The 24,843-nt window shown below is 35.5% G+C and overlaps 2 protein-coding genes across 3 annotated transcripts; one reads left to right on the plus strand and one right to left on the minus strand.

Annotated features, from left to right (window-relative positions):
* Nucleotides 1-1,415: 1,415 nt before the first annotated feature.
* LOC111515608 (transmembrane protein 192) lies at nucleotides 1,416-3,525 on the minus strand. Its single transcript, XM_023171829.2, is given in 6 exon segments — nucleotides 1,416-2,119; nucleotides 2,306-2,340; nucleotides 2,343-2,453; nucleotides 2,540-2,819; nucleotides 3,002-3,247; nucleotides 3,297-3,525. Coding segments are annotated over 6 exon segments (819 nt in total). The 5' UTR covers nucleotides 3,336-3,525; the 3' UTR covers nucleotides 1,416-2,011.
* A 4,523-nt stretch (nucleotides 3,526-8,048) lies between these two features.
* LOC111515597 (uncharacterized) lies at nucleotides 8,049-23,229 on the plus strand. Of its 2 annotated transcripts, XM_023171812.2 has the most exons (4): nucleotides 8,049-8,606; nucleotides 9,429-9,614; nucleotides 15,004-15,069; nucleotides 22,830-23,229. In XM_023171812.2, the coding sequence occupies exons 1-4, from the start codon at nucleotides 8,504-8,506 to the stop codon at nucleotides 23,048-23,050; spliced, it is 576 nt and encodes a 191-aa protein (XP_023027580.1). In that variant the 5' UTR covers nucleotides 8,049-8,503; the 3' UTR covers nucleotides 23,051-23,229. The 2 variants fall into 2 exon arrangements, with proteins under 2 accessions (XP_023027580.1, XP_023027586.1); XM_023171818.2 differs by lacking the exon at nucleotides 15,004-15,069 and having other exon boundaries at nucleotides 8,087-8,606.
* The last annotated feature ends 1,614 nt before the right edge of the window (nucleotides 23,230-24,843 follow it).

A 24,843-nucleotide genomic window follows, 5' to 3' on the forward strand; every position in this document is an offset into this window, starting at 1 on the left:
TGTGTGTATCCATGCCAAGAGGATGAGTGACACTGAGCCTATCAGCTGTCCCTACGGAACTATCGAGATACCGGGCGTCGTACCATCGCCTTGTCACGGTAATGCGGGGCTTGACCGTGATTGACCTTTTGACCCTAGCTACTCGTGGGACTTTTATGAACAGAGTCAACTTGAAAATTTTTTCTCGCGCTGAGTCTACAGAAGAGAAAGATGTCCTCCCCAACTCCTGATCCAACAACTGAACCTTGAAAAAGAAGTTTGGTGGTGCAGCAAGGAAACGACTAAGTCGTCTCCTCAAGAGCGGGGTATCTTATAAAACCGCCTTGCACCTAATTCTAGAGCAGCGTACGCAGAATCTGTCTCAGGTGGAGAAACAAACCCCCCATGAGCAGGTTAGCCAACGTTTGCGCTGAAGTGAGGTTTCTCCAAAACCAGAGGCGAAAAAGCCCTGCAAGGCTGAATCTAAGGCACCGTCAGGTGTAGTTGACGTGCAAAAACCCTCATATGGGAAGGTTGTCGTGGGTATCAAGTTGGGAATCTTGCAACTTGACTATACGACTACCTCATTAACAGAGCATATACTTAGTGCCTGCTCCGCTGGGGACCGAATCAGGTCTTTAGAGTTCGGCAGAGCCGTACTTTTACCATCTGACCTGAAAGACCACTGACGATATAAACTAATCGGCTTCGTTAAGAGGCTGGGTTTATTTGGACGAGTGTGTAAAGGAGCCACAATAAACCCTTGCGGGTTGAGGTGTAACCCACTCACTTTGGACCCAACCTATCCAGTGACCAAAATGGTCTTGTCGAACTGAGATTAAATTACCAAAGTAGGGTTGTATTCATCAAAGAATCTTTTCCAAAGATGGTCAAATATTTTTGATTGCTGTTTTCAACATAATAAAATATTGAGCAAATATGGTTATGTATTTAATGAATGGTAACGAGTTAATGGAATACTTGATTTACTTTAAAAGTTTTTTTTTCATTTCAGGTATTCAAAGGCATAGTATTCTGCTACTTTTTATTATAGGTATCCCATAAATTGTGAACTGCGGTTCACATTGTAAAAAACACCAAAAGGTCACTTTTCGCAATAAATTTAGAATATGCTCTTTCTGCATACAATAGCATGAAATAACATCCGCCAATGATTGTACAGATTCAAAATTGCATATTACATGAAGAGAATCTGTCATTCTGTCAATTTTTCAACATAACCTAAAATATCTTCACGCTTCAATGTTGCCGAATTTCGTCACCTTTTTAAGGCGTTCCATGATTCTTTAAATATTTCAGAAATGGATAAAAATCTTGTAACATCTATCAAAAACTTACCAATTAACATAACCTAAAAATGAACAATTTCTCACGTCCAAAGGTGTTATAGATGGTATTTAATATAAACAACAATGTAAACTTCATGAAAAATATATTGTCAATGACTCCATTTGGAGTTTCAAAGCTTATAATTACAATTTACAATATGAAAAGTCAATAACCCCCTTGAATAAATACCTCTCATGCTCTCTATATTAGGAAAAACTATTTGAGAAATAATATTAAAGAGATTCAAAGGTAAAGCACCAACTGAATCCTTGAGAAGAAATTAATTGTTCTAATAAATGATATCGCTTTATTTAAAAGTTCAATCTTTCAAGAGAAATAAGTTCTCCTGCAACTTATCTTCATTAATAGATTGATCTTTCATCTTAACTGGTAAAAAGTTATATAGCAAGTCATAACCACAAACTTCATAAGTTGATTGCATTTATCAGTCAAAATAATGATAGTAATGATTTCACTTCATCAATATCCATATATCTAGTCATTTCTCAACAGTAATCACAGCTGAATGCTCAACGATTATGAAATCTCTGGTTACAGCCTTATTGATCTTTAAGTCCTAGTCTAAATCACTTTCAAAATGATGGAAGTCTTACAAAACCTTGGTTGGTAACACTGTGATAATTACGCAACCAGTCAAAAGACCAAGAATCATCAACTAAATCTACCTAGGGTCATGTTGAGCCCTAGCTTGCTGCAGTTGAGTACTCAATATCATTGTTTTTTCTCCCAGTCTGGCATTATGTTCCTTCAAAAACCTGATCAAGTCAGCCTGAAAAAAATTGAAACAATAAGATGGGGAATGGGAGTGCCATTAGTTCTGTTGGTATCACTGATTAAGATGATAAAACAACAGGGGACCAAGTACCGAACCCTGAGGTACTCTTAGATTGGTTTCCATTGGATGCAATTCACTGAGGGAGATTATCAAACAAACAGCAATAACATTATGACATACCTGTTTCTCTAGTAAATCGTAAACTTTATCCCCATCTGTCTGTACCCAACCTCACTTTGAGTAACAGTTTCTGGTACTCCACAGTTCAACCATTCCTGTTTCTGGACATCTGGAGGAGCTTTCTGGATGTTGAAATTTCGAACTTTCACTAAAAATTCAATAAAACCGCAAATTAAAATACGACGGGAATAAAAATTTCAATAATCGTCCATCTCTGCCACGCACAATACTCACTCATGTAATTTATGTTGTTTCCCGCTATGAGGCAGGTCTCCAAAGTTATGAGGGCACACAAATATGAAACAGGGGTGAATGTTCCTCCCTGAACGCATTTCTTCGCAAAATCGTCGGGGTAGAAGTGCTGCATTAGGGCCTGTACAAACATCAACACCACACTCCAGAGACTGATTATGTAAAAAGGTAAGCTGATGTGTAGTTTGGTCTTCTGGTAGAATTCTAGATATCCGTTAAGTCTAATGCTACGGTGCATCCATTTGGCTAGTTGATCCACTATCTGGAAATATTACATCAAATAGTTACACTGGATATAATACACACATATGTGTACTGAACACTAGAAATAATAATAATAAATCTAATGTTTATTAAAATGAATGAATAAATCTTGACCAACATGATTTATTTCAATTCAAGACTGCCACATGAATCCACATTGAATTTTATTTAGATACTTACAAGAGTGATGAACCAAAGTCCTATGTGCAAATAAATAATCAGAAAATACTCTCTGCATCTGCCATTTTGATCAGGGTGTTGAATTGCATAAACAATAGCTATGATATCCAGAATTACTGTGAATAACAAATGGGCACTGAAGGGGGGAATAGTTTTGAGAGGTTTAAATACTCCATAGGAATCCAAGATAGGCTGCATATGTTCTCTATCTTCCATATTTACGGATTCACTGAAAAATGTTGCTCCCTGAAAAACTGTTTTAGAGGGTTTTCACTTTTGAGCTGCAGAAACTTACCCCCGAATTGGTATTGAAACTTCTTGATAAGCTGACCATGATTTTACACAAGTGTTTAATGACTTTCAGGCATGATCACATTGAGTATAACTATTCAAAGATATTTCTTACTTATTTACTTTGTTTTGATCTAGACTGATCACCCAGATCACCTTTATTTATAGACATAGAACTACATAAGTTACAACCTAAGTTACCACTGTCACAATGCACAAGAAAACATGTTACCAACCATGGTACGTTACCATAGAACTAGTAAAAAAGTAGCCACATGACTTTTTATAATCGTACTCAAATTCTATCAATTCGTAATAGATTATAAGATTTACTAACTTTCATCACATGCATGCATGCGCATGCATGTTCATGGCTCTTTATATATTTATATATGTGTACTGTCTACTTTCCTAATCGCCAGAAATACAATACTCTTCTTAACGCGCGTTTCACCAACCAAGGTGGCGTCTTCATGAGTTTCAATTTTCTTCATCTCATGAATACAAAATAAGGACTTTTCGCAAACATGCGTAAAAAGATTTCTCACTTCATCTTCTGAAAGCGGTAACTTGGTTGGTGAAACGCGCTTCGGGAAAAGCATTGCAGTTCTGCAGTTTGGTATAAGTGGTTATTTTGTAATATAATTATTCGCCTCTCAAAAGAATGAGTTGATAAAAACTGAAAAGCCGGTTGTGATTTATGAAATGAGGCGTTAAGATTGCGATAAAAAGTATGTTGATCGGATTGAATAAACTATTGATGAAACTTATTTCACTTCATTGATTTGTGAATTTGGAAACACTCTCAAAATATTAGAGTATGGTATGAGAACTGAAGAAAACAGTTTCTTTCAGTTTCCGAACTTCAAAAAAATATTATCTTTCGTTTATTCGCTTGATATTTCCTTCACAACTATCCCTGATGTTACCCCTGTACATCAATTTGTCCCTATTGACCAACCCTGTATACATATTCAAATTTTCACTCTGCAAACCGCCTCTTTGAAATTTCAGAACCAAATTGTAAATTATCGTTCCGTGATGTGTTGTAGTTTTTTTTGACGTTGCTTACTTCTTCAAGTTCATTTTTTTATTTGCACAAAAACTCTTGCAATGTTTTTAGTGAATGAAAAGAAACTGCTACACTACTGAAACATTTTATGTTTCGTTTTTGAGGTTTTACAGTTTATAAAACAGAAAAATAAATTTTCAGATACCTATTTATTTTCCGAATCTGTTAGATTTTATAATAATGTATGATATTTTTCACTACGAAAATTTCATTTGTCAAATATTTTCTACAGTATAATGATAAAAAACCGACTAACACAAAGATAAAAAAAATATTGTTCAAGAAGTATAATACTGAAGACAACTATGATGAAAGTTAAAGTCTGTAGAATTCAACTCTTCCCGAAGTCATTTAATAGATACACAAAAAAGTTTGTGAATTAAAACCGTTGAATATAACGTCGGTCGAATAATTAGTGTAAAACGGTAAACAAAAAATAAATGATTTTGGACTCATAAATGATCCTGGTCATTTACAACTAAAAACTATGTACAATATCACTGGAATTAACAAGAAAATCTGAGATGCGTGTATAATCCTAAATAGTGTGAGTTACATTGCGTCTTCTTTCAGGATCCTGACTCACAGAATTTTCGTATGTCCGGTACATTATATTATTCATTGAAACACAAGCCAGTAATGTTTTTAATTCGTTGCCAATTCGTAATACGGTACATTCGTCATGTGCATTCGCAGTCCACAAAGCGAGTATATCTGTTTTATTCCTAATATTAACAACACTACCATAAACCACTTCTGATCTACTGAAATCTTCTCCAATCATGAACGAACAAGTTCTCCTCCAAAAATATCTCAATATTCCATTCCCTCGGCTTTTGTGCATATTTACTATCCATTTACCGCCATTTCTATTAGATTCATCCTCCCATATAGGCCGTATACCTAGTCTGAAAACCCCATAATCAAAATCAGTCTCCAACTCATTGGTTATTGGAAATAAATCCTTGTATTTCCTCTCGAATTCTTCAACATTCAGAAAATATGTTTTTGGTGTGAACCTCTCTTCCCACGGCAAGGTAGTGTTATTTGAAATTTTCCAAAAGATCCAACAGTTATGCAATTTGTTTGGTATGTGGTCTATAGTATTTTCGGACCTGTTCTCATTGGAGTTGTTGATTTTTGAGGTACTGGCTTCATTTTTATCCATAGACCTATTGTCCATGTTCTTTTTACATCTTTTAGACATCTTGATATTTCGGATTCGGTAAGTCACACCACAAAAACCTACGGATATTTCATTCGGAGCACTTCAACTAAAATTCAAAATCTACGATATTCAAAGCTTTGTTCGTTTGTCGCTGGTATTCGAAGGAATCGGACCATCCTAATATCACGGAGACAAAAATGTTTGGTATAAACTTCCTTTCGGTGCTATAATGATTAGTTAATGAGAACTTCATTCGGGAAAGATTCTAAAACTAGAGGTTTCTTGTTCTGTAGATTCGTTTGTAACTCAAACAGTTTGAAACAAAGGTGTAACGTTATTTAAAATGTAGATATGGACATTTGATTTTCAGTATCTTTGAAATGTGGTTGGCGGGAGTTTGGCTAGCCTCTTCACTCAGTTTTGTTATTTATTCAAGATATCCTTGTAACAAAAGATATATTTTTTCATATGCAACGACAATAAAATCGAATCGCGGAACATTATTTTTTTTACCGTGGTATGTGTTGGTCAGGCCCCATCCCCTGGAGCCTCGATACATTCGGGAGGCCGCGCCAGCATTATCAACCAACGATCACTCCCCATATCGTGGGGTAAGTGATCATTGGGTCCGAGAATCATGTGTCCTGAGCAGTCGCAGTGAGCCATCTGTCCGGCTAAGAGTTCTGCCTTAGTGCGGCAAGCCGGTATGATTTCAATATTCGAGAGTAGAAAGGGCATCATTTCACCAAGGTGAAGCGAGTTCGCCAGAGTGGTATCAGTTGTTCAATATATCTTACTATTTTGTTGGGTACCTGAGCAGATGCAAGATGAGCTCATGCGATGTATCAAATGCCTTGCAGTAACCGATCTAGGCAATAGAGAGGTTACGCTTATATTGTATCGAGTCCTGCGTTACACATCTATCGATGAGTAGGTTCTTTTTACATCCAGCAACTCTTCTCTTCGACCCTCTCTGCTCATATATCCGTTCGAACACTCGGTCAACTGCGGTGAGTATTTGTGCGTATAAGATGCTTGTAAACAACTTATAACACGAATTTAAGCATGTTATGGGTCTGTAATTCTTTAGAAATCGACAAATCTCCGCTTTTGGGGATGATAACAGTCCGCCCCTCGACAAACCAATCCGGAATCGGCTGCTCTCCGTCCAGCCATGAGTTGAAAACTCTGGCCAGATAACGGTGGATGCTTGTTAATTTTTTCCACCAATAAGTGTTCAGCCCATCTGACATTCATTCTTTTGAAACATCCATTGACAATTAGTAAATTATTTCTTCAATTGACAGTTGTATCAATTTTTTAAATGATTTCAATTGATATGGGTTTCAGAAATCTCATACAGTGAATAAATCTTCATCTTCAGAAGATTCAAATCTCAAAATAGCTCAAAATTGAAACTCGATTAGAGCTTGAATGTTAATGACTTTTCCTAACGCCAGCTTCACTCGTAGTGATGTCGAATAAGATAAATTCGACAACAACCTCGAATTATTATCAATAAGAGTACAATCGATTTCAGGCAATAATAGTGGAAACATCACTTTCAACTCATAAATTTCTTAGGACAATAACATGAAACAATCCCTGGAAAGCAGCAAATACTTCATAGAGTATGAAAACGCTTAAGGAAGCTATTCTATAGCGAAACACATGTTGCATATGCTGCAATACCTGTCTATCCATGAATGTCGATTTAATTAATCGAGTATTATCGAATATATATCGAGTATATCAATTTATATAAATAGCTTTACCAACACAGAAGTAAGTTCTAATTGAATTAGTATCATACCTTCATTCCAAACGATTTATTATTGTGAAAGAATAAATATAACAACGTTCTATAATCAATTTGAAAGAATACAACTTTGTATCACGTTTTCTTTCCGTGGGAGTATAATGTAAGCACATTTTTAATGACCTTCTTGAAGAAACAAGACTCATGAAATTCAATGAATATTCAAAAACGAACACAAATTCGAATGAGGATTGTGAATGAAACATTTGGAAGTTAGGTTAGGTTATCGACACAAATTGAGAATGTATACACATAATGAGTATTTGTATAATAAAAACAAACGGGTATTCATGAAAAGACCAATGAGGTCTGATTTCATTGTGGCCCTGGCCGTATATAAATACACAATCGTTGTATATGTTCCAGAAAAAACAAGGATAGACAAGTCCTTTCTAGATATTTTTTTACTCTGAGGCCCAGATCTCAGATCAATAAAATATTTGTCTTGATAAGTTGGTTTGCTCGTTCTTTGCTTCTCTGTTTCTTGCAGTGACGTCATAATATAAACTAGTTATTGAAGAGAGAACATAGACTCCAACAATTAAAGAAATATAAAGAGATTCACCTCTTGGCATTTACGTCACGCATACACTCAACGTCAGATACAACGTTTCGATGTTTTACGTGTTGCATCTTTCCATTGTGAATATTTTGGGATTCGATGTGTCACATATGGTGGTGTGACGAAGTGACCAAGATATGTGATTCGCAGGTGGAATATACTCGTATGAAAAAGTGACGTCTCGGCCAGTCCATATTGAAACATGTCTATGGTCTCTTGTTTATTTTTTTTTATTGGCGATTGACATATATCACTGGTGATTGGTGATGGTAAGAGAGAAGTGCACAAGTCACAGCAATTACGTTGAAGGGAAAAGGTGATTCCGAAAACCCTTGATGACAAATAAGTGATGTGAGAATATTCGCAGAATTTCCCAAAACAGTCTTGGGGTTTTTACGTACTAGAATAGTATACTGTAAAAATGGTGCAGTTTTGACAGCCTGGTATTCACTGAAAGCTATAGCAATTTCTGTATCTGATCAAGTGATTCATAATTGTTTTGATACTTTTGTTTTTGTTGAATGCTTTTGAAAGTATTCATTATACGATTGATCATCTAATTAAGAAACTTTGTCAAACATCAGGACAAGATGGATATATTTATGGCACTTGCAATTTTCGTTATTTTCATTATTCTTTTCACATTGTGCGGCTGGTGTTGCAAGAGGAAACGCGAGGGAACTGTTTATGGGTGTAAGTACTGAGTCATATTTCCATAGTTATGAATTATATCTGATTAAGAAGATTCTTGACCATGACACTATGCAAAGACAGCTTCCTATTCTATCAATTCAGAACCATAGCAATTATGGTATAGTAGGTTTAGGGTCATGGTGGAATTCAGAAGTAATAAACAACAAGTGATAGGTTTTTTATTGTATGTTACCGCTGAATACAGGCACTTATTGTAGAAAATTGGCCAATTGAAGAAGTTCCATTTTCTGACAACACCTGAAGCATACCTAATCTAACCTCAAGATTATTGCCAAGTTCAAAAATACTCTTTTTCGAATGTCTTCTGCAATTCAATTGAAGACTTGAAATTAATAGTTTTTTTTCATTATTTGTCATTTTAAGGGCACAGAATGGATATCATTGTGTACAAGATTCAGATTAAAAATTTAATTGGATAGTTACAGGCTACAACGAACAAGAATTCATTATTCAGAAATCTTATCACTTACTTATTTATTATCACTTGTGCTTTATTAGTTTGTTGACCATTCAGAACCATTTGCTCACACGCACAACACGTTTCTTATTACTTCTAATCTGTAACTTTGTATTCTGTCACGTTCTTTATGCAACAATACCTTATAACTAAACTTAATAACGAGTAGCTAAGACTATACCTAAGAAAAGTGAATTATTTTTTATAGAACCACAGACTCGATTATTCTTCATTCGATATCATTCTATGCTACTGTAAATTGTTCCTCATGAACAAACATATTTTTCTCTAGTCGAAGATAGCGTTAAATGTGTGGAAGAGCTCTTCAATTCCTCTTTTTCTAGATGGACCCTCAGTGACAGTTACAACGCACACTACTTCTCAACCAAGTCAGTCACCGTTAGTCGTACCTCCATATCCAGTCGATCCTCGTCATCCGACGCCATATTCTAACGCACCAAACGCAGGATTCAACACCCATCAGACTCCTTACCCGACGCATGCTACTACAATGCCTTTACCACAATCAGGTATGTAGAAAATTGTATACAGTTCGATGTTAGCACAGTCGTTTACTTTAAAGTTCCTAGACTATTGTTTTTGTTACACGACTGGAACTTTATGCAAGTACAGCAGTTTACACGTGGATCAAAGTGAAATATACAGGAATAACTATTTTAAACACTTGGTTTAGTGAACTTTGGAAACGTGGGGAGCTACCGGGTATGAATCTCGAGGCTCCGCAGGAGTTGAACTAGATGAACCTAGTACCTGGGGTATTGATTATAATAATCATACAATTTTCGCAATAAATACATATATACATACATATTTACATGCGTACATACATACATACTCACATGTATACTTATCTACATACTCACATACGTACTTATCTACATACTTATATAAATACTTACATATTCACATACATACTCACATACATGCTTACATAAATACTTATTTACATACATACTCACTTACATACTCACATACATACTCACATACATATTTACAAACATAGTTATAGTGTGTACAAAGTCAATTTGAATGGCATAAAAACTAAATAGTTACCTTTGTTTGAAGGTGATTGACAATGTTTCGTGATGAGTTTCACTAGTTCGGACTTCCATTGTCTATTATGTATAAAATGATTTGAAATCCCTGAAACAAGTAAAAAAGAATAATTAAAAAGAATAGTTGAAAATAACAATTATATTAAGCAACAATAAACCTGAAATGAAATGATAGTGAAATAACCTACAAGTAAAAATATAATAATTGAATAAATAAAAATTATGGAATTACTAGGATGCTGTGTACGAAACTGTTATTTCCAACTGAAGGACGAATTCTTTACACAGGATGAGGGACTGCCAATGGGATCGCCACTTTCACCAGTCATAGCCAACATATATATGGAGTGGTTTGAAACTCTGGCCATTGAAGAAGCCCACAAGAAACCTCGTGTCTGGTTGAGATATGTTGACGACACCTTCATAATATGGAACCATGGAAATACGGAACTAGACGCCTTTCTGAAACACATCAACAGCGTGAGACCGTCCATCATTTTCACAATGGAGAAGGAAATCCACAATGAATTGCCATTCTTAGACGTTTTGGTGAAGAGGACCGACACTAAGTGGGAAACATCTGTATACCGAAAACCCACTCATACAGGACAGTATCTGAACCACGAATCCAACCACCATCAATCGACAAAAAGAGGAATCATCAAGACTCTATTAGACCGTGCTTTTGGGCTCTGTAATACAAAGGAAGGTCTCGAAAAAGAACTAGACATCATCAAAAATGATCTTCAGCGAAATGGATACTCCAAAGCGATGGTAGAAAAGACTTTGGCTAAAAGACAGCAGGAGCCTCGCAAGGAAGAGAAGCCGTCACAACCAGTGCTTGCACTTCCCTACATAAGAGGATTATCGGAGAGGATAAGAAGAATTGGTTCCAAGTACAACATTAGAACCTGTTTCAGATCCGGTAACACTATCCGTAGCAGCCTCACGAAAACCAGGCCCCCAAACGCGGACTGCGATTCCAAGAATTGCATTTACCGGATACCCTGTGAGTGCGGAAAATCCTATATTGGTGAAACTAAGAGGCCATTGAATGTTCGCATTGCCGAGCACAAGAAGCACACACAGCGAGGAAAAACCAGCAAATCAGGAATAGCAGACCATGTTTGGACCCATCAACACAACATCGAGTGGTCCCAAGCTGAGATCTTGCACAGAGAGGAACATTGGTTCAGGAGAAAATTTAAGGAAGCCGCATACATGTTGTCCAACAACGTATTCAGCCAGGCCAGCGTAGATATACGAAACATATGGAAACCCATCATCAAACGAAAAATGACCAACTCCCGCCAAATCGGTCATCTCTCACGGAATCAGTGAAGCGGAAAATGGAAAGTAGAGAAAGTGAAAGTATTTCAACGACCTATAAAATAGTCATCTCTCGGAGGAATCAGTCCAGTCATCACCCGAAGACGATTGTAGATACCAACAATCGAAACGTCGTGAACTAACGTGACTTGGAATCTCTACACTTTTTTATTTTTATTATTTTCTTTTTGCATTCCTTTAATTTTTATTTATTCAATTATTATATTTTTACTTGTAGTATATTTCACTATCATTTCATTTCAGGTTTATTGTTGCTTAATATAATTGTTATTTTCAACTATTCTTTTTAATTATTCTTTTTTACTTGTTTCAGGGATTTCAAATCATTTTATACATAATAGACAATGGAAGTCCGAACTAGTGAAACTAAATAGTTACCTAATTAACTACATACTCACATGCATACTTATCTACATACTCACATACGTACTTATCTACATACTTATATAAATACTTACATATTCACATACATACTCACATACATATTTACAAACATAGTTATAGTATGTACAAAGTCAATTCGAATGGCATAAAAACTAAATAGTTACCGAATTAACTACATACTCACATGCATACTTATCTACATACTCACATACGTACTTATCTACATACTTATATAAATACTTACATATTCACATACATGCTCACATACATACTTACATAAATACTTATTTACATACATACTCACTTACATACTCACATACATATTTACAAACATAGTTATAGTATGTACAAAGTCAATTCGAATGGCATAAAAATTAAATAGTTACCGAACGTCGGCAGTTTTTTTTGTATACTATGGGCTGCTTGGTTTAAAGAGAGGTCTAATAATTATTTTTATATGGGAGGTTTTACAATAAGGGGCAATAAATATACAATAATAAATAATTATACATAATTAGATATTTGGTTATGTTCACTTTTATGTCTTCTTTCGATTGATGAACAAAGCTACTGAAAGAGGAAATGAATAAACGTTTGTCAGCAGATCATATGAGTTGCTAAATGGAAAATAATATCGGCCAAGATGGATTGTTTTAAATGGTCATTCCTGTATATAAACTGATTCAACTTCTATTAAACAAGTGGAAATAATTGACCTTCATTATGATACACTGGTTCATAATGTTAGATATTTTCATTTTCAAATGAGGTTTGAGAGTTTAAAAAACATCATTGTTTAATTGAGCAGGCAGGAATATAGATTCTTCATCATTTCAGAACTTTGGTTTTTTCTCAGTTGATATATTTATCTTCTTAAATTTTTTGAAAAAGTTAGAGATGTGTCTTAATTTTAGAAGTATCGAAATTCAAAAAATTATCATTTTAATTTTCTCAGGATATTTTCAAAAATTTGAATTAGAGTCCCCCAACTGTTTTTTTCAACAGCTTTGTTAGCTAGCAGAATGAGTTTGGCATTCAAATTCATTATTAGAACATAATTTGAAGCTATTTTTGTGCTGTTCAATAATTGTTTACTCCTCATTCAACAGGAATAATGTGGAATTTGCTAGCTTATCATTGAGATTGTAGATTGTCGCAATATTTTGTCAATAATTCTACGCTCATAATGTTGCGTTAATTTTAGAATTCTTCATTACTTTATTGAACGATTTTTTCTTCACATTCAAATCGAATATTTTTGTGGTCAAACACAAATGAAAAATACAAGTTTGCAAGAAATTGATACTCATTTTAGGCTCCTATTTCTGTTTATCTCGAATTTTTGATGTGTTGTTTCTTTGAGATTCTATGGGTTTTATCAGCTTTATCAGTGCGGTGACTATGGGAGTTTGGCTTAAACTCCTCAGTGAAGATCAGGAATTTGGAAATTGAGTTTAAAAATAATTGGAATTTTGCATTCCAAATTGGTTCTTGTAGCTTGACATCTTGATGATTAGGCTAGCAGAACCCACTGTTGAAAATGAGTTCCAAGTGAAACCAGTATTAAGAAAGAAGATTGATTTGAAATTATTGCATAGTTAGATAAGACAAATAAACTTTTTTCTTCAGTGTGGTTAAGCTGGCTAAACACAAAAACTGCATCAAATGATTATCAAAAAATTAGGGAACAGAGTAGAAATTTAGCCTGAAATTGGACAAAACTTATGAGCAATTTGCTGTTTGAAAAAATATCACCAAAAACATACAGGGCTTTTCAAATTCGTTTTTGTACATGGGGGTCTCGTAAATGATAAGAGATAGAGTGTCGGTTAAATTGTGGCAAAGTTGCATATTTTAGAGACTTATTCAATGATGTAAAAAAATCGAATATAGCTCTTTTTCAAGAGTTTTTTTATATTTTTTCCATTGAAGTGAAGTAATTTATATACACAAAAAAAATAATGGCGCAATAAATGTTCGAATTGGAGTCCTTCCATTTCGAGACAAATAATGGGTCAATAAGATGGCCTACACTGGCAGAGAGATAGAAAATGTTTAAGACTCTAGATTGAGGATTTTGAATGATTTTGCAACAATGCAGCAAATAAGTATATTGAGGGTAATGAATAATATAAAAAACGGAGTTCAAAAATGTCTCGAAATGGATGGAGTCCAATTGGAACATTTATTGCGCCATTAATTTTTTTGTGTATATAAATTACTTCATTTCAATTTTCATTTCAATTATAGTATTCATTTCGGATGTTATTATTGCTATCATTTCTTTTTCTGCTCATTAAAACACATATAATATATTTTCTCAGTATGAAGTGAACGTCGACGATACGAAAACTACAACAAAAAATACAGGTCCGTATTTAAAAATTCAAAGAGGGGGGTGATCAAAGTCAGATGACACCCTGTATAAAACATTCATGGTCGGTCGATAGCCAAGCGGTTCGGCATGGGTGCTTTGTTCACTCACTCGAATTGACTGCCGTGTTGGTCGGTGGTTCAAGCCCTAGTCTGAACGATCGATCTTCACTTGCTATCGTCCAACCCGTGTTAGGAATCACACGTTAAAAGGTAAGACCTCGTTAATCCTTAGCTCGCACAAGTTTCGACTTCTGAGGGTTGTCGTTCGTAGGGGTGCGACAGCTGGTTAACGGAAAAACAGATTTTTTAAACAGATATTTTGACAGATTTTCAATATGTCTGCAAATAAAGAAGATATAGGCAAAAAAATAATTTGGAATTTTTTGTTTTTTCCTGTATATCTCCAGAACCAAAAGAGCTATGTTCGATAATTTTACACCATTGAATAGGTCTTTGAAATACGCAACTTTGCCACAATTTAACCGAGACTCTATCTCTTATCGTTCACGAGATCCCCATGTTCAGAAACGAATTTGAATAGCCCTGTATTTACGAAAATAATCATAGTTTTTTAACCAATAATCTTGAAGTGACATTCAAATTATTCAACTGACATACACTTGGTAAATTTGTTCCTTACAAAACATTTGTTGTTTTTATGATAAAGTGTCGTAATCATTTTTGTCGTATTTTTCTTTGAATACTGATATCATCTCATCTCATTTTGTGCCAGTCACAGGATATCATCTTCCACCCGCTCCACCTGCGGGGATGACGATTTATCCTGCTTTCCCTAATGGTTAGTTGTTTGTCAATTTGTTAACCTAATTTTCGGTTTCCGCTTTGCACATGGGCGATTGACAAAATAGCTGGAACATACTTGATAATAATAATACTTTTCTATTTTGCATACTCACATACGTATATACTGTTAAAAAAATAAGGTATATTTATTTATTCATCATTTTCTATTTTGTCGACTATATACATACATGCATATATACATTCATATATACAGGGCGTTACAGCGGAAACTTGACCCCCCCATGTAAGTCAGAAACGGACGTCTAATCGAAAATTTCAAAAAAACACGTAAACTTTTATTTCTAGGGGACTAATTCTGATATGAAAGTCATATCCGAAACTTCACCCCCCTGCGGTTAGCAAATACCCCCCTTATTTTTTTCAATAGCATGGGGGGTCGAATGATACATCATTTGAAAGGTCTGTTGTCCCTCAACTACCTCTGTAATTAGGAACCAGATTAGGACATGGACCAATAAGAAGCACACAGAGTACTGGACAAAAGTACCAGGCAACAAACACAGTAGAACCTTCATTAGGGACCTTCATATTAACCTTGGAAAGTTAACTATTCTATTATCTATAAATCTAATAAATCAACCTACTTAGAGAAAATTAAAATAAAATTGTGATAAAAAGAAAAGTCTTATAAAAAATGTATATCACGTAGAGTATATCTAAGAGTGATCTGAGAGATGTGAAAAAAATCAATATTGGTCCCATTGGCATTCGATAGAATTCTGAACAAAGGAGAATGTTTTCCATAATGGGGAATGTTCCTCAATTTGAGTTATTACAGCAAATGCAAGTTTGAACAAAATAAAGTTAAGTTTAATTCACGAGTTTTTCAAATTCACTTCGAAAAGTATTCAAATTGATGTTTCAAATGTTGGGTTTTAATTTTTAAAGGGACTTGTTTCTAATTCATATATTGGCAACATCGCCTAGAAATAATTGAAATAATTTATACGTACATAGATATCCTACTTTATAAAAGGTAAATTATCTTTATAAATCAACAATTAAGGCAAAATATAAATTTTAGTTCAATACCACCTCCACAAGCCACATAAACAACAGTTGTTTTGTTATTTATTTATATAGAGGAAGATAGGTTAGGTGCACAAAATGTCATATGTCACAGAATGTCTCGGAACTCGGAACATAAGTAAACAGAACAGCACGCCTCTGAAATATGTCATCTTTGTTAGTCTCATACAGGTAACAGATTCATTGTCATTTATTAGCTATAACCGATGTTGCCAAATGGTGAAATAGAAACGAATCCCTTTAAATGTTGAATGCACTATTTCATTCCTCTTTTTTGAGTATTTAAATAATTTTTTAAAGAAAAAGGTTGAAATGATATATTTAAATGCGTTGTTTTAGAGCTCTTTTATGAAAACTACTTGATTTTCTACTTCTTGAATTCGTCATTCGCCATTGTTCGGGAATGCCAATTGCTGACGCCGAGCATCTTGAATAATGTACGGAACAAAATCCGTTGATTTTGTTTCCACTGATATTTGTGGATTATTTCCTCATTAAAATGAACGACAGCTAATTTTCTATTTTTTCTTAAATAAAACGTTCAACATTTAATTTCTCAGTAACGAATGAACCAATTTCGAAAAAAAATGTAGACCTTTCAAATGATATATCACTCGACACCCCCTGCCGTTGAAACAAATAGGGGGGGTAGTTGCCGACTGCAGGGGGGTAAAGTTTCGGGGATGATTTCCATATCATAAGTAGTCCTCCTAGAAATAAAAATTGACGTGTCCTTTGAAATTTTTGATTACACGTTTGTTTCTGACTTACAGGGTGGTTGAGTTTTCGTTGGAACTCGCTGTATATAAATATTACGGAGATATATAGATGCAAACATGGTTAGATGCATACACATGACAAATATTTTACATTAGTTTTGAATGTATATACGTATATACAGGGCTATTCAAATGCGTTTCTGTACATGACGATCTCGTAAACGATAAGAGATAGAGTGTCGGTTAAATTGTGGCAAAGTTGCGTATTTTAGAGACCTATTCAATGATGTGAAAAAATCGAATATAGCTTTCTTGGTTTTGGAGATATATAGAACCAAAAGAGCTGTATTCGATTTCTTTACGTTATTGAATAGGTCTCTAAAATACGCAACTTTGCCATCATTCAACCGACACTCTATCTCTTATCGTCTACGAGATCGTCATGTACAGAAACGCATTTGAATAGCCCTGTATAATAGAATCAATTACATAATGATGTTTTGGACATGTGAAATCCTACTATTTTGACAGTCTCCAACATATAACTACTGATATGCCTAGAAAATTCAAAAATGTTGTGTTTTATTAAAAGTGCAATGTAATAAACTGAAATATAGGATTTTTCACAAAGTAATGTCAGGCTTATCAGTAGATCCAGTACACAGTATTTGTTATACTTTCCAGTGTGGCTTGATTTCAGATGGCATTTAAGTAGGTACTGTGGACTATTATTTTGAAATAGTTTTTACCAAATGATTCTTTTTTCATATTCTGATGGATTGTTTAGTTTTCTATTCGTTTTGGTCGTGACCAAAAATATTCCACTAAAATATATACCGCTTAATGAAATAATGAACAATCATTGATTATATTTGGAAAGGCAAATCCGAAAATGACACGTCTGAAGAATTCATGACCTCCGAAATAGCTTTGTCCGTTTTTGTGAGTCTACTTTAACCTATAACCCCATTTGAATCAATGCACTTTTGCCAACGTAATACAAGTCGATTAATTCCGTCAGCATAAAAATTGTGTGCTCGAGATTCGATGAAGTTGACGAAGGCCGTTTTTGCCTGATCCCGATCGGCGAAGGTTCTACCGGTGAGAAAGTTATCGAAGTGCTTGAAAAGATGATAGTCGGTTGGCTGAAGGTTTCGGGGGTTTGGTAACCAGCCGCTGACCACCATACAGTTACCATGGTGTTTTTTTGGTGGGTTTTTGCTTTTGGGAAGTGTCTGGGGGGCTCATTGGTGCCCAAGCACTGTTCTGAACGTCTGTTGTCGTAGAGGATCCACTTTGGTTGCGCAAAAGCAAAGAAGAACATACCTCAAAACTTGACAATATCTGTCGATCGTTCAAACCGTGGAACACCCACTTTCCGAGCTTTTTGACCGTTCCAACACGTTTTGAACCATCAAAAACCGCATGGGAGCTGACGCTCAGTTGTACAGTCATCCCACGTACCGTTTGTGATAGGCCAATCTCCACCAAGGTCCTCAAATCGTCCTGGTCGACCACTTCGGGGCTCAGCATGAGAATAAAATCTCCAGAACCAAATTTCGCAAGTCAACATCTAACGGTGCGTTCATTCCCAAATGCCTGGTTAAAGGATGACGATGATGAAGTTTACCTTCTTCTTTTTACATTTGAATTTTTTATGGTTCTTTTGAAGGCAACTGAAACATGGTTTTTTTACGGTAACCGTTTCCCATCTCTTATTCAGGTCATCATAATTCATCTGTGGACAGATGCTTCCATGATGTATTTTGTAACAATAACCACACGTCTTGTGAGTGTTGTGAGTGTGAGCATTGCATACTCTTTCATTTTTCTTCGATTGATTTGTGAATTTCTTTGAGAATGTTTCATTGGGTGGGGTACTAACATTACGCGCAAAGATTGCTTCTCGTTCAACCACAAAGAGACATCTTCTAAATTGATGTCACCGTTTTTCATTGAATCCGGAGTTTTCCTCAGTTTTTCTCGGATAAATTGAGGATTTTCGAGATAACGTTTACTTCCTAGTAGACTCTTCATGATCGAAACCACTTTGCTAACCTCTACAGATTAATGATTAAGCTTTTCAAAGCTATTTTTTCTCTTATGGAAAGAAGGATACTGATTCTGTTCATCAAAGTATCTATGATGTATTCAGGTCTTCCGAACCGTTTATCTAAAGTTTCAATCACAAGGTCTACGTTGTCATTCTGTTGTCTTTGCTTCTCTTTCAGCTTCAGCATGATTTCTTCATTGCTGCAGTCACAAAACTTGCGAAGTTTTTTGAAGGACTTATGGAACAGGGGCCAATCTTAGGGACTGCTATCAAACTGTTGAAAATCTGTTTCTAATAGTTTTCGCATGTGAAATTTATCCGAATTCATTACTTCATGTGACGTTGGGTTTTGAGTTGCTGAAGTTGGGCGAGAAAACGTGCTAAGAACGTTTGCAACAGTTCGGCAAAGCTGTTGTATATCTTGTTATGTGATATTTCCCGGTTTCTCTTCGAGAAATTGTCCTTCGACATTGGGTATGTTGTCGGTGGGTTCCTCAGTTTTTTCAGGAATACGTGACAGATTTTCTTGTCTATCGTAATTAAATTGTTCAGATGTGTAATCTACCCATTGAAATGCTCTGTTTCTTTGTTCTTGTTCTTCAACTAATTATCTCCTGATATTTTCGCTTCTTGCTTCTGATTGAACGTAACTGCTGACTTCTTCTTGGACATCCATCTCGGCTTCATGCAATTCTTCTTCGAGTTGAAGAAGATGTAAACTCTCAGCTATTTCCTTCTTCTTCAACTCTCTACGGTTCTTTTCTTCCAGTTGTTCTTCCAGTTCTAGCCCGCAGGATTTTCTTTGTAGCTCCCGCCTTTGTCTTTCTATTTTCAGAGTTATTCTTTTCAAGGATTATTTTCCTTTGAGGCTCTCATGTATCAAGGATGTTGACTCGCCAGATTTATCGTCAACGACTTTTTCGGGTAGTTTTTCTAGATTGAAATCTGGTTTCTCACGACTTCCAAATCCCTTTGTCCATACGTAGTCCGAAGACAGACTTTGATTCAGACCTGTCCTTTCTCGCTTGGACGTACGTGTCTCCATGTCGTGATCACGTCGGGGTCACCAGATGTTGTTTTTCTGATGATTATCAAGGAGGTTGCGTTAATGGTCATGTTTTGATTGCGCACAGTTGGTGTAAACCTCGAAGTAAGAATTCTTGTTCAATAAACCCTACAAAATATAAATAAAACAGAACACAGAGTCAGATGCTACAAATGCAATACGCATATATACAGACGGCTCAAAAACCAAAGAAGGCTCAGGGTGTGGAGTGTACTCCAGATCACTAAGCCTAAGGATTAAGTGGGGAATGGGAAGAAAAACCAGCGTGGTCCAAACAGAACTGGCTGGTATCTCAATCGCCACAAAAGAAATAACCAGGAAATGAATTTCTGGCTAAAACATAACAATCTGCACTGTTAGCAGACAAGCCCTATTAGCCTTGAACAGACGTGTTACCTCAGGACTAGTACTAGAGTGCCACCAAGATCAAGCCAAAGCCTTGGTAGATAATAATATTATCCTGAGGGGTTGAAAAGCATGACAGGAGTTAAGGTAATCGCATTGCCGACTCTTTAGCCAAGGAAGCGGCTGGACTAAGAATTTTAGGACAGCAACTACGGCCTGATGACTTCGACAATTGCGGAACTAGCCAAACGTCACATCCATGCTCAATATAACAACATAGTAGAATATTTATTTATTGAAATATGGAGCTACAAAAACCAATGACGTGAAAACGGACAAAACTTTTGAAGCTAAAATAAGTTGTTGTTTATGTATTTATTTGCACAAGTGGCATCTAGCATATCTATTGTGAAACATGCCGTTTTTTAATGGTTTACTTACTCTGAACACTAATCAATGGTTGTCATTCGTGTCGTTTGCAAAAAATCATTTGTCATTTATCAAAATTGTTTAGTGAACAGTGTGTATAATCAATTTCAAAACTACAATGTGGTAGGTAAGGTGAGATTATTGATGAGTTCATAGTAGTATTTTCGTGGAATATTTATATGTGTCGTTTTGCATGTTTCCGGCTATTTCTACGATATTTTGTGCATTGGTTGTGATTGAGAGTGAATAGTTTTTGTGTTAGCAAAAATTTCACCTAATTGGGAATTTACATTAGGTCTAGATATCGTAATCTCAATAAATATACTGATTGCATTTGTTACCTTATCTTGTTGTTCAAGCTGCCAGTCGATAATTTCATTTTGTAGACATAAGTATACACAACGTCAGTAAATAAAATTGAAATAACGTCATTCACTACCATAAATCGTGTTCAATCAATTGTCAGTAAACATGGTGTATCTTAAATGATGTCATTAACTTCAGATGGTGATTACTTGTCATATTTTATGAAAAAAAAGTTCATATGAACGTGCTTCCGAATAACGGGGTGTAACAGTTCTACTAAACATTTTTTTTCGATAACCCGCAATTAATTTCGCCGATTTTGATTAAACCACTTAATAGTGTTTGTTTGTAGTAATAATGGGGCTTCTTTTCATGAAATTACTAGCGGATCTGGCAAACGTTGCTTTGTCACATAAATTAAATCTATCAGAACAGAACAATAAGATTACAAATAATAATTATCACTTACTGCTATAGTGTGTACAATATTTTTTTGTTAGTCCATATTTAGCTAACGTAGACAAACTGAATGGTTTGCCCACTCCAGAGCATGCCACGTAGAATTGTCCGTGTCAATAACATGGTGTGCCCAAATCCAAGCCACAAAGAGACATTGGCTCTGGGACTTTTCAAAAAATGAATTGGCACATTCATAGTATTATTATATTTTCACCTCAGAACTTGCCATTTAAAATGCTGACTTCGACAACGTTTTTCAGTAATTTCTTGATGACTAATCGCGTGCCGTTGCACAGCCGTGGTGGATTTAAATCACAGAGCGATACAACCTTCAGTTGCATACCTGGCAAATCCGATGAGTTTAAAAACTCTGTTGGATAATTTACAGCTTCGACAACGCTTCTCATTAATTTTTCAATGACCAATCGCGTGCCGTTGCACAGCCGTGGTGGATTTAAATCACAGAGCTATCCAACCTTCAGTTGCATGCCTGGCAAATCCGATGAGTTTTAAAACTCTGTTGGATAATTCAAAGTTCGGGGGCATCGCAAACTGTATCTATGCTCGATGGTTGAACAATAATAGTGGCCGGAAACTGTTTAGGTAGTGAGAAAAGACTCGTAGTGTGAGAGAGACCGGAGACCGGCTTCGTTCTCATCCCTACTCCATGCTGTTTGCCGAGTGAGAAATGACACCGGTAGGCGCCTGACGGGTATAACTAATCTATGATCAGGGTTAAAAATTATTGAATTACTGAAATGGCTGTTGAAAAATAAAGGTTAGTGAAACACTCTGTTGAAATTAGCTATTACTTTCACGAGAAAATTTCATTTCAATGGGAGACATCATCAATATTTCAATAACGCACTTTCGGTGCGGTGTTTGGATCCGTTTTAGGAATTCGCTGAAATGAAATCATCGGACGTGAAAACAAAGTCAAGGTCGATACAATCCCATTGTCTTGTATTGAATCGAATTCGATATTATCTGTCGCGATGGTCAGTCGTTTATAATTTCCTGCGATGATATGGGACGGTTTATCGCTTATTTTAAACTGAAACTAGCCAGTATTTATCACTGGATGTGTGGGTGTGTGTGTGATTAGATTGGACAGCTTATCGCAAGGCAGCTGTATGCATATCATCGTAGGCGTTGGTGTTCAGATCATCCAGTTCAGACCAAAAGAAATTGACAATCATCAACCTATTGTGCTCGCCGTTGACAGTGATGGCTTGGCCCACGTCGTTCTCAAAGAAATATGGACACCTCTGAAATTACACATTACTTACACATGTACTGTTTATATAAAGATTTTTCGCGTTTTCTAGGTTCTCACCCTTATCCACCGAGCGGTCCGACCCCCTACCCACCTGGAGGACCCAGTCCGTATCCCCCGGCTGGTAACGCAGCGCCTTACCCCCCCGCCGCTGGAGACTACAGTGCCAACCCTCCCCCTTACGACGTTGCCGTTTCTACACCTCCCGTGCAACCCCTTCCCGTGAAGGAGGGCTATGGAAAGCAAGCTCCGTACAATCCGCACTATAATTAGGTTATGTTTTGTATTTTCATATTTTAGGTTAAGTTTTGTTACTTAAATGTTATGTTTTGGAGTTCGCCGGTGATTTTCGATCTGGTTGTTGTTTTAAAGTGTAACTGAGGCCTTCCACTTGTTCGAGATACATTTAATGGAGTTTTTGAGAGGCTTGAATAAAGTTTGTAGGTACCAGAGTTGTCTTGTAGATATTGGGGTTTACAAAACATAAAATAAGTTTGGTATCTTTGCATTTTAAATTGTGAAGGGGGGGAGTTGCATCCAATGTCTAAATTGCTCAATCTTTCGATTTCCCTAATCCCGGGGGGGGGTGAAGAAAAACCCTGATGAAATGTCGGATGTGTGATGAAGTTTTTATTTTGTTTTTTATTTGAGAGACATTATGAAACTCAAAATAGGGTAATTCCTGCTTATGAATTCCCTTGTGGAGATATACATCAGTAAAATTTATTTTGGAAATATGGTAACTGACTGTTTAATGTGTCATAACAATATTTAGTCGAACAAATTTACAAGTGGTATTTTGTTATTCTATGGATATTTTTTGTGAATGTTTTATGTTGATTTTTGGACAATATTTGATTTCTAACTTCTCACAATAAGAAGTGATTTTCAAAATAAATATTCAAAAGGAAAGTTGAATACCAGCTCATGCTTTTCATTATTCTCCACTCGGTTCGGAACACAAAAAAATGTCGATAAAGATCTCTTATTGTTTCATATCAAGAAAATACCAGATCTTTGCTAAACTAGGAATGGGCAGAAAGGCCACATTTTTTATTATTTATTGGAAAGTTCGGTTTTGACTTCGAAATTTCAGCATTTTAACTCGAAATTTCAGCATTTTAACTCGAAATTACGACTTTAATTCTGAAATTTCGACTTCAACCTCGAAATTTCGACTTCAAACTAGAAATAAAGACGTTAAATTCAAAATTTCGACTTTTTAACTCGAAATTTCGACTTTTTAACTCAAAATTTCGACTTTTTAACTCGAAATTTCGACTTCTTAACTCAAAATTTCGCCTTTTTAACTAGAAATTTCAACTTCTTAACTCAAAATTTCGCCTTTTTAACTAGAAATTTCGACTTTTTAACTCGAAATTACGACTTTAATTTTGAAATTACGACTTTAATCTTGAAATTACGACTTTAATCTTGAAACTACGATTTAAATCTGGAAATTACTACTTAAATCTCGAAATTACGACTTGAATTTCTATTTCAATGACGAAATTTCGAGATTGAAGTCGTAATTTTGAGTATAAAGTCGCAATTTTGAGTTTAAAGTCGTAGTTTAGAGATTAAAGTCTTAATTTAGAGATTAAAGTCTTAATTCAGAGATTAAAGTCGTAATTTCGAGATTGATGTCACAATTTCGATATTGAAGTCGAAATATCGAGCTCAATCATGAAATTACCACTTTAAACTCGAAATTTCGCCTTCAATTTCGATTTTAAAGTCAAAATTTCGAAAATAAAGTTGAAGTTGCGAGATTGAAGTCGTAATTTCGAGTTTAAAGTCGTAATTTAGAGATTAAAGTCGTAGTTTAGAGATTAAAGTCGTAGTTTAGAGATTAAAGTCTTAATTTAGAGATTGATGTCACAATTTCGATATTGAAGTAGAAATATCGAGCTCAATCATGAAATCACCACTTTAAACTCGAAATTTCGCCTTTAATTTCGATTTCAAAGTCGAAGTTGCGAGATTGAAGTCGTAATTTCGAGTTTAAAGTCGTAATTTCGAGTTTAAAGTCGTAATTCAGATATTAAAGTCGTACATTCGAGAAT

This window comes from Leptinotarsa decemlineata, unplaced genomic scaffold (assembly GCF_025532065.1).
Source record: "Leptinotarsa decemlineata unplaced genomic scaffold, Ldec_3_MD MMD2_tig00001719_RagTag_RagTag, whole genome shotgun sequence".
Lineage (NCBI taxonomy): Eukaryota > Metazoa > Arthropoda > Insecta > Coleoptera > Chrysomelidae > Leptinotarsa > Leptinotarsa decemlineata.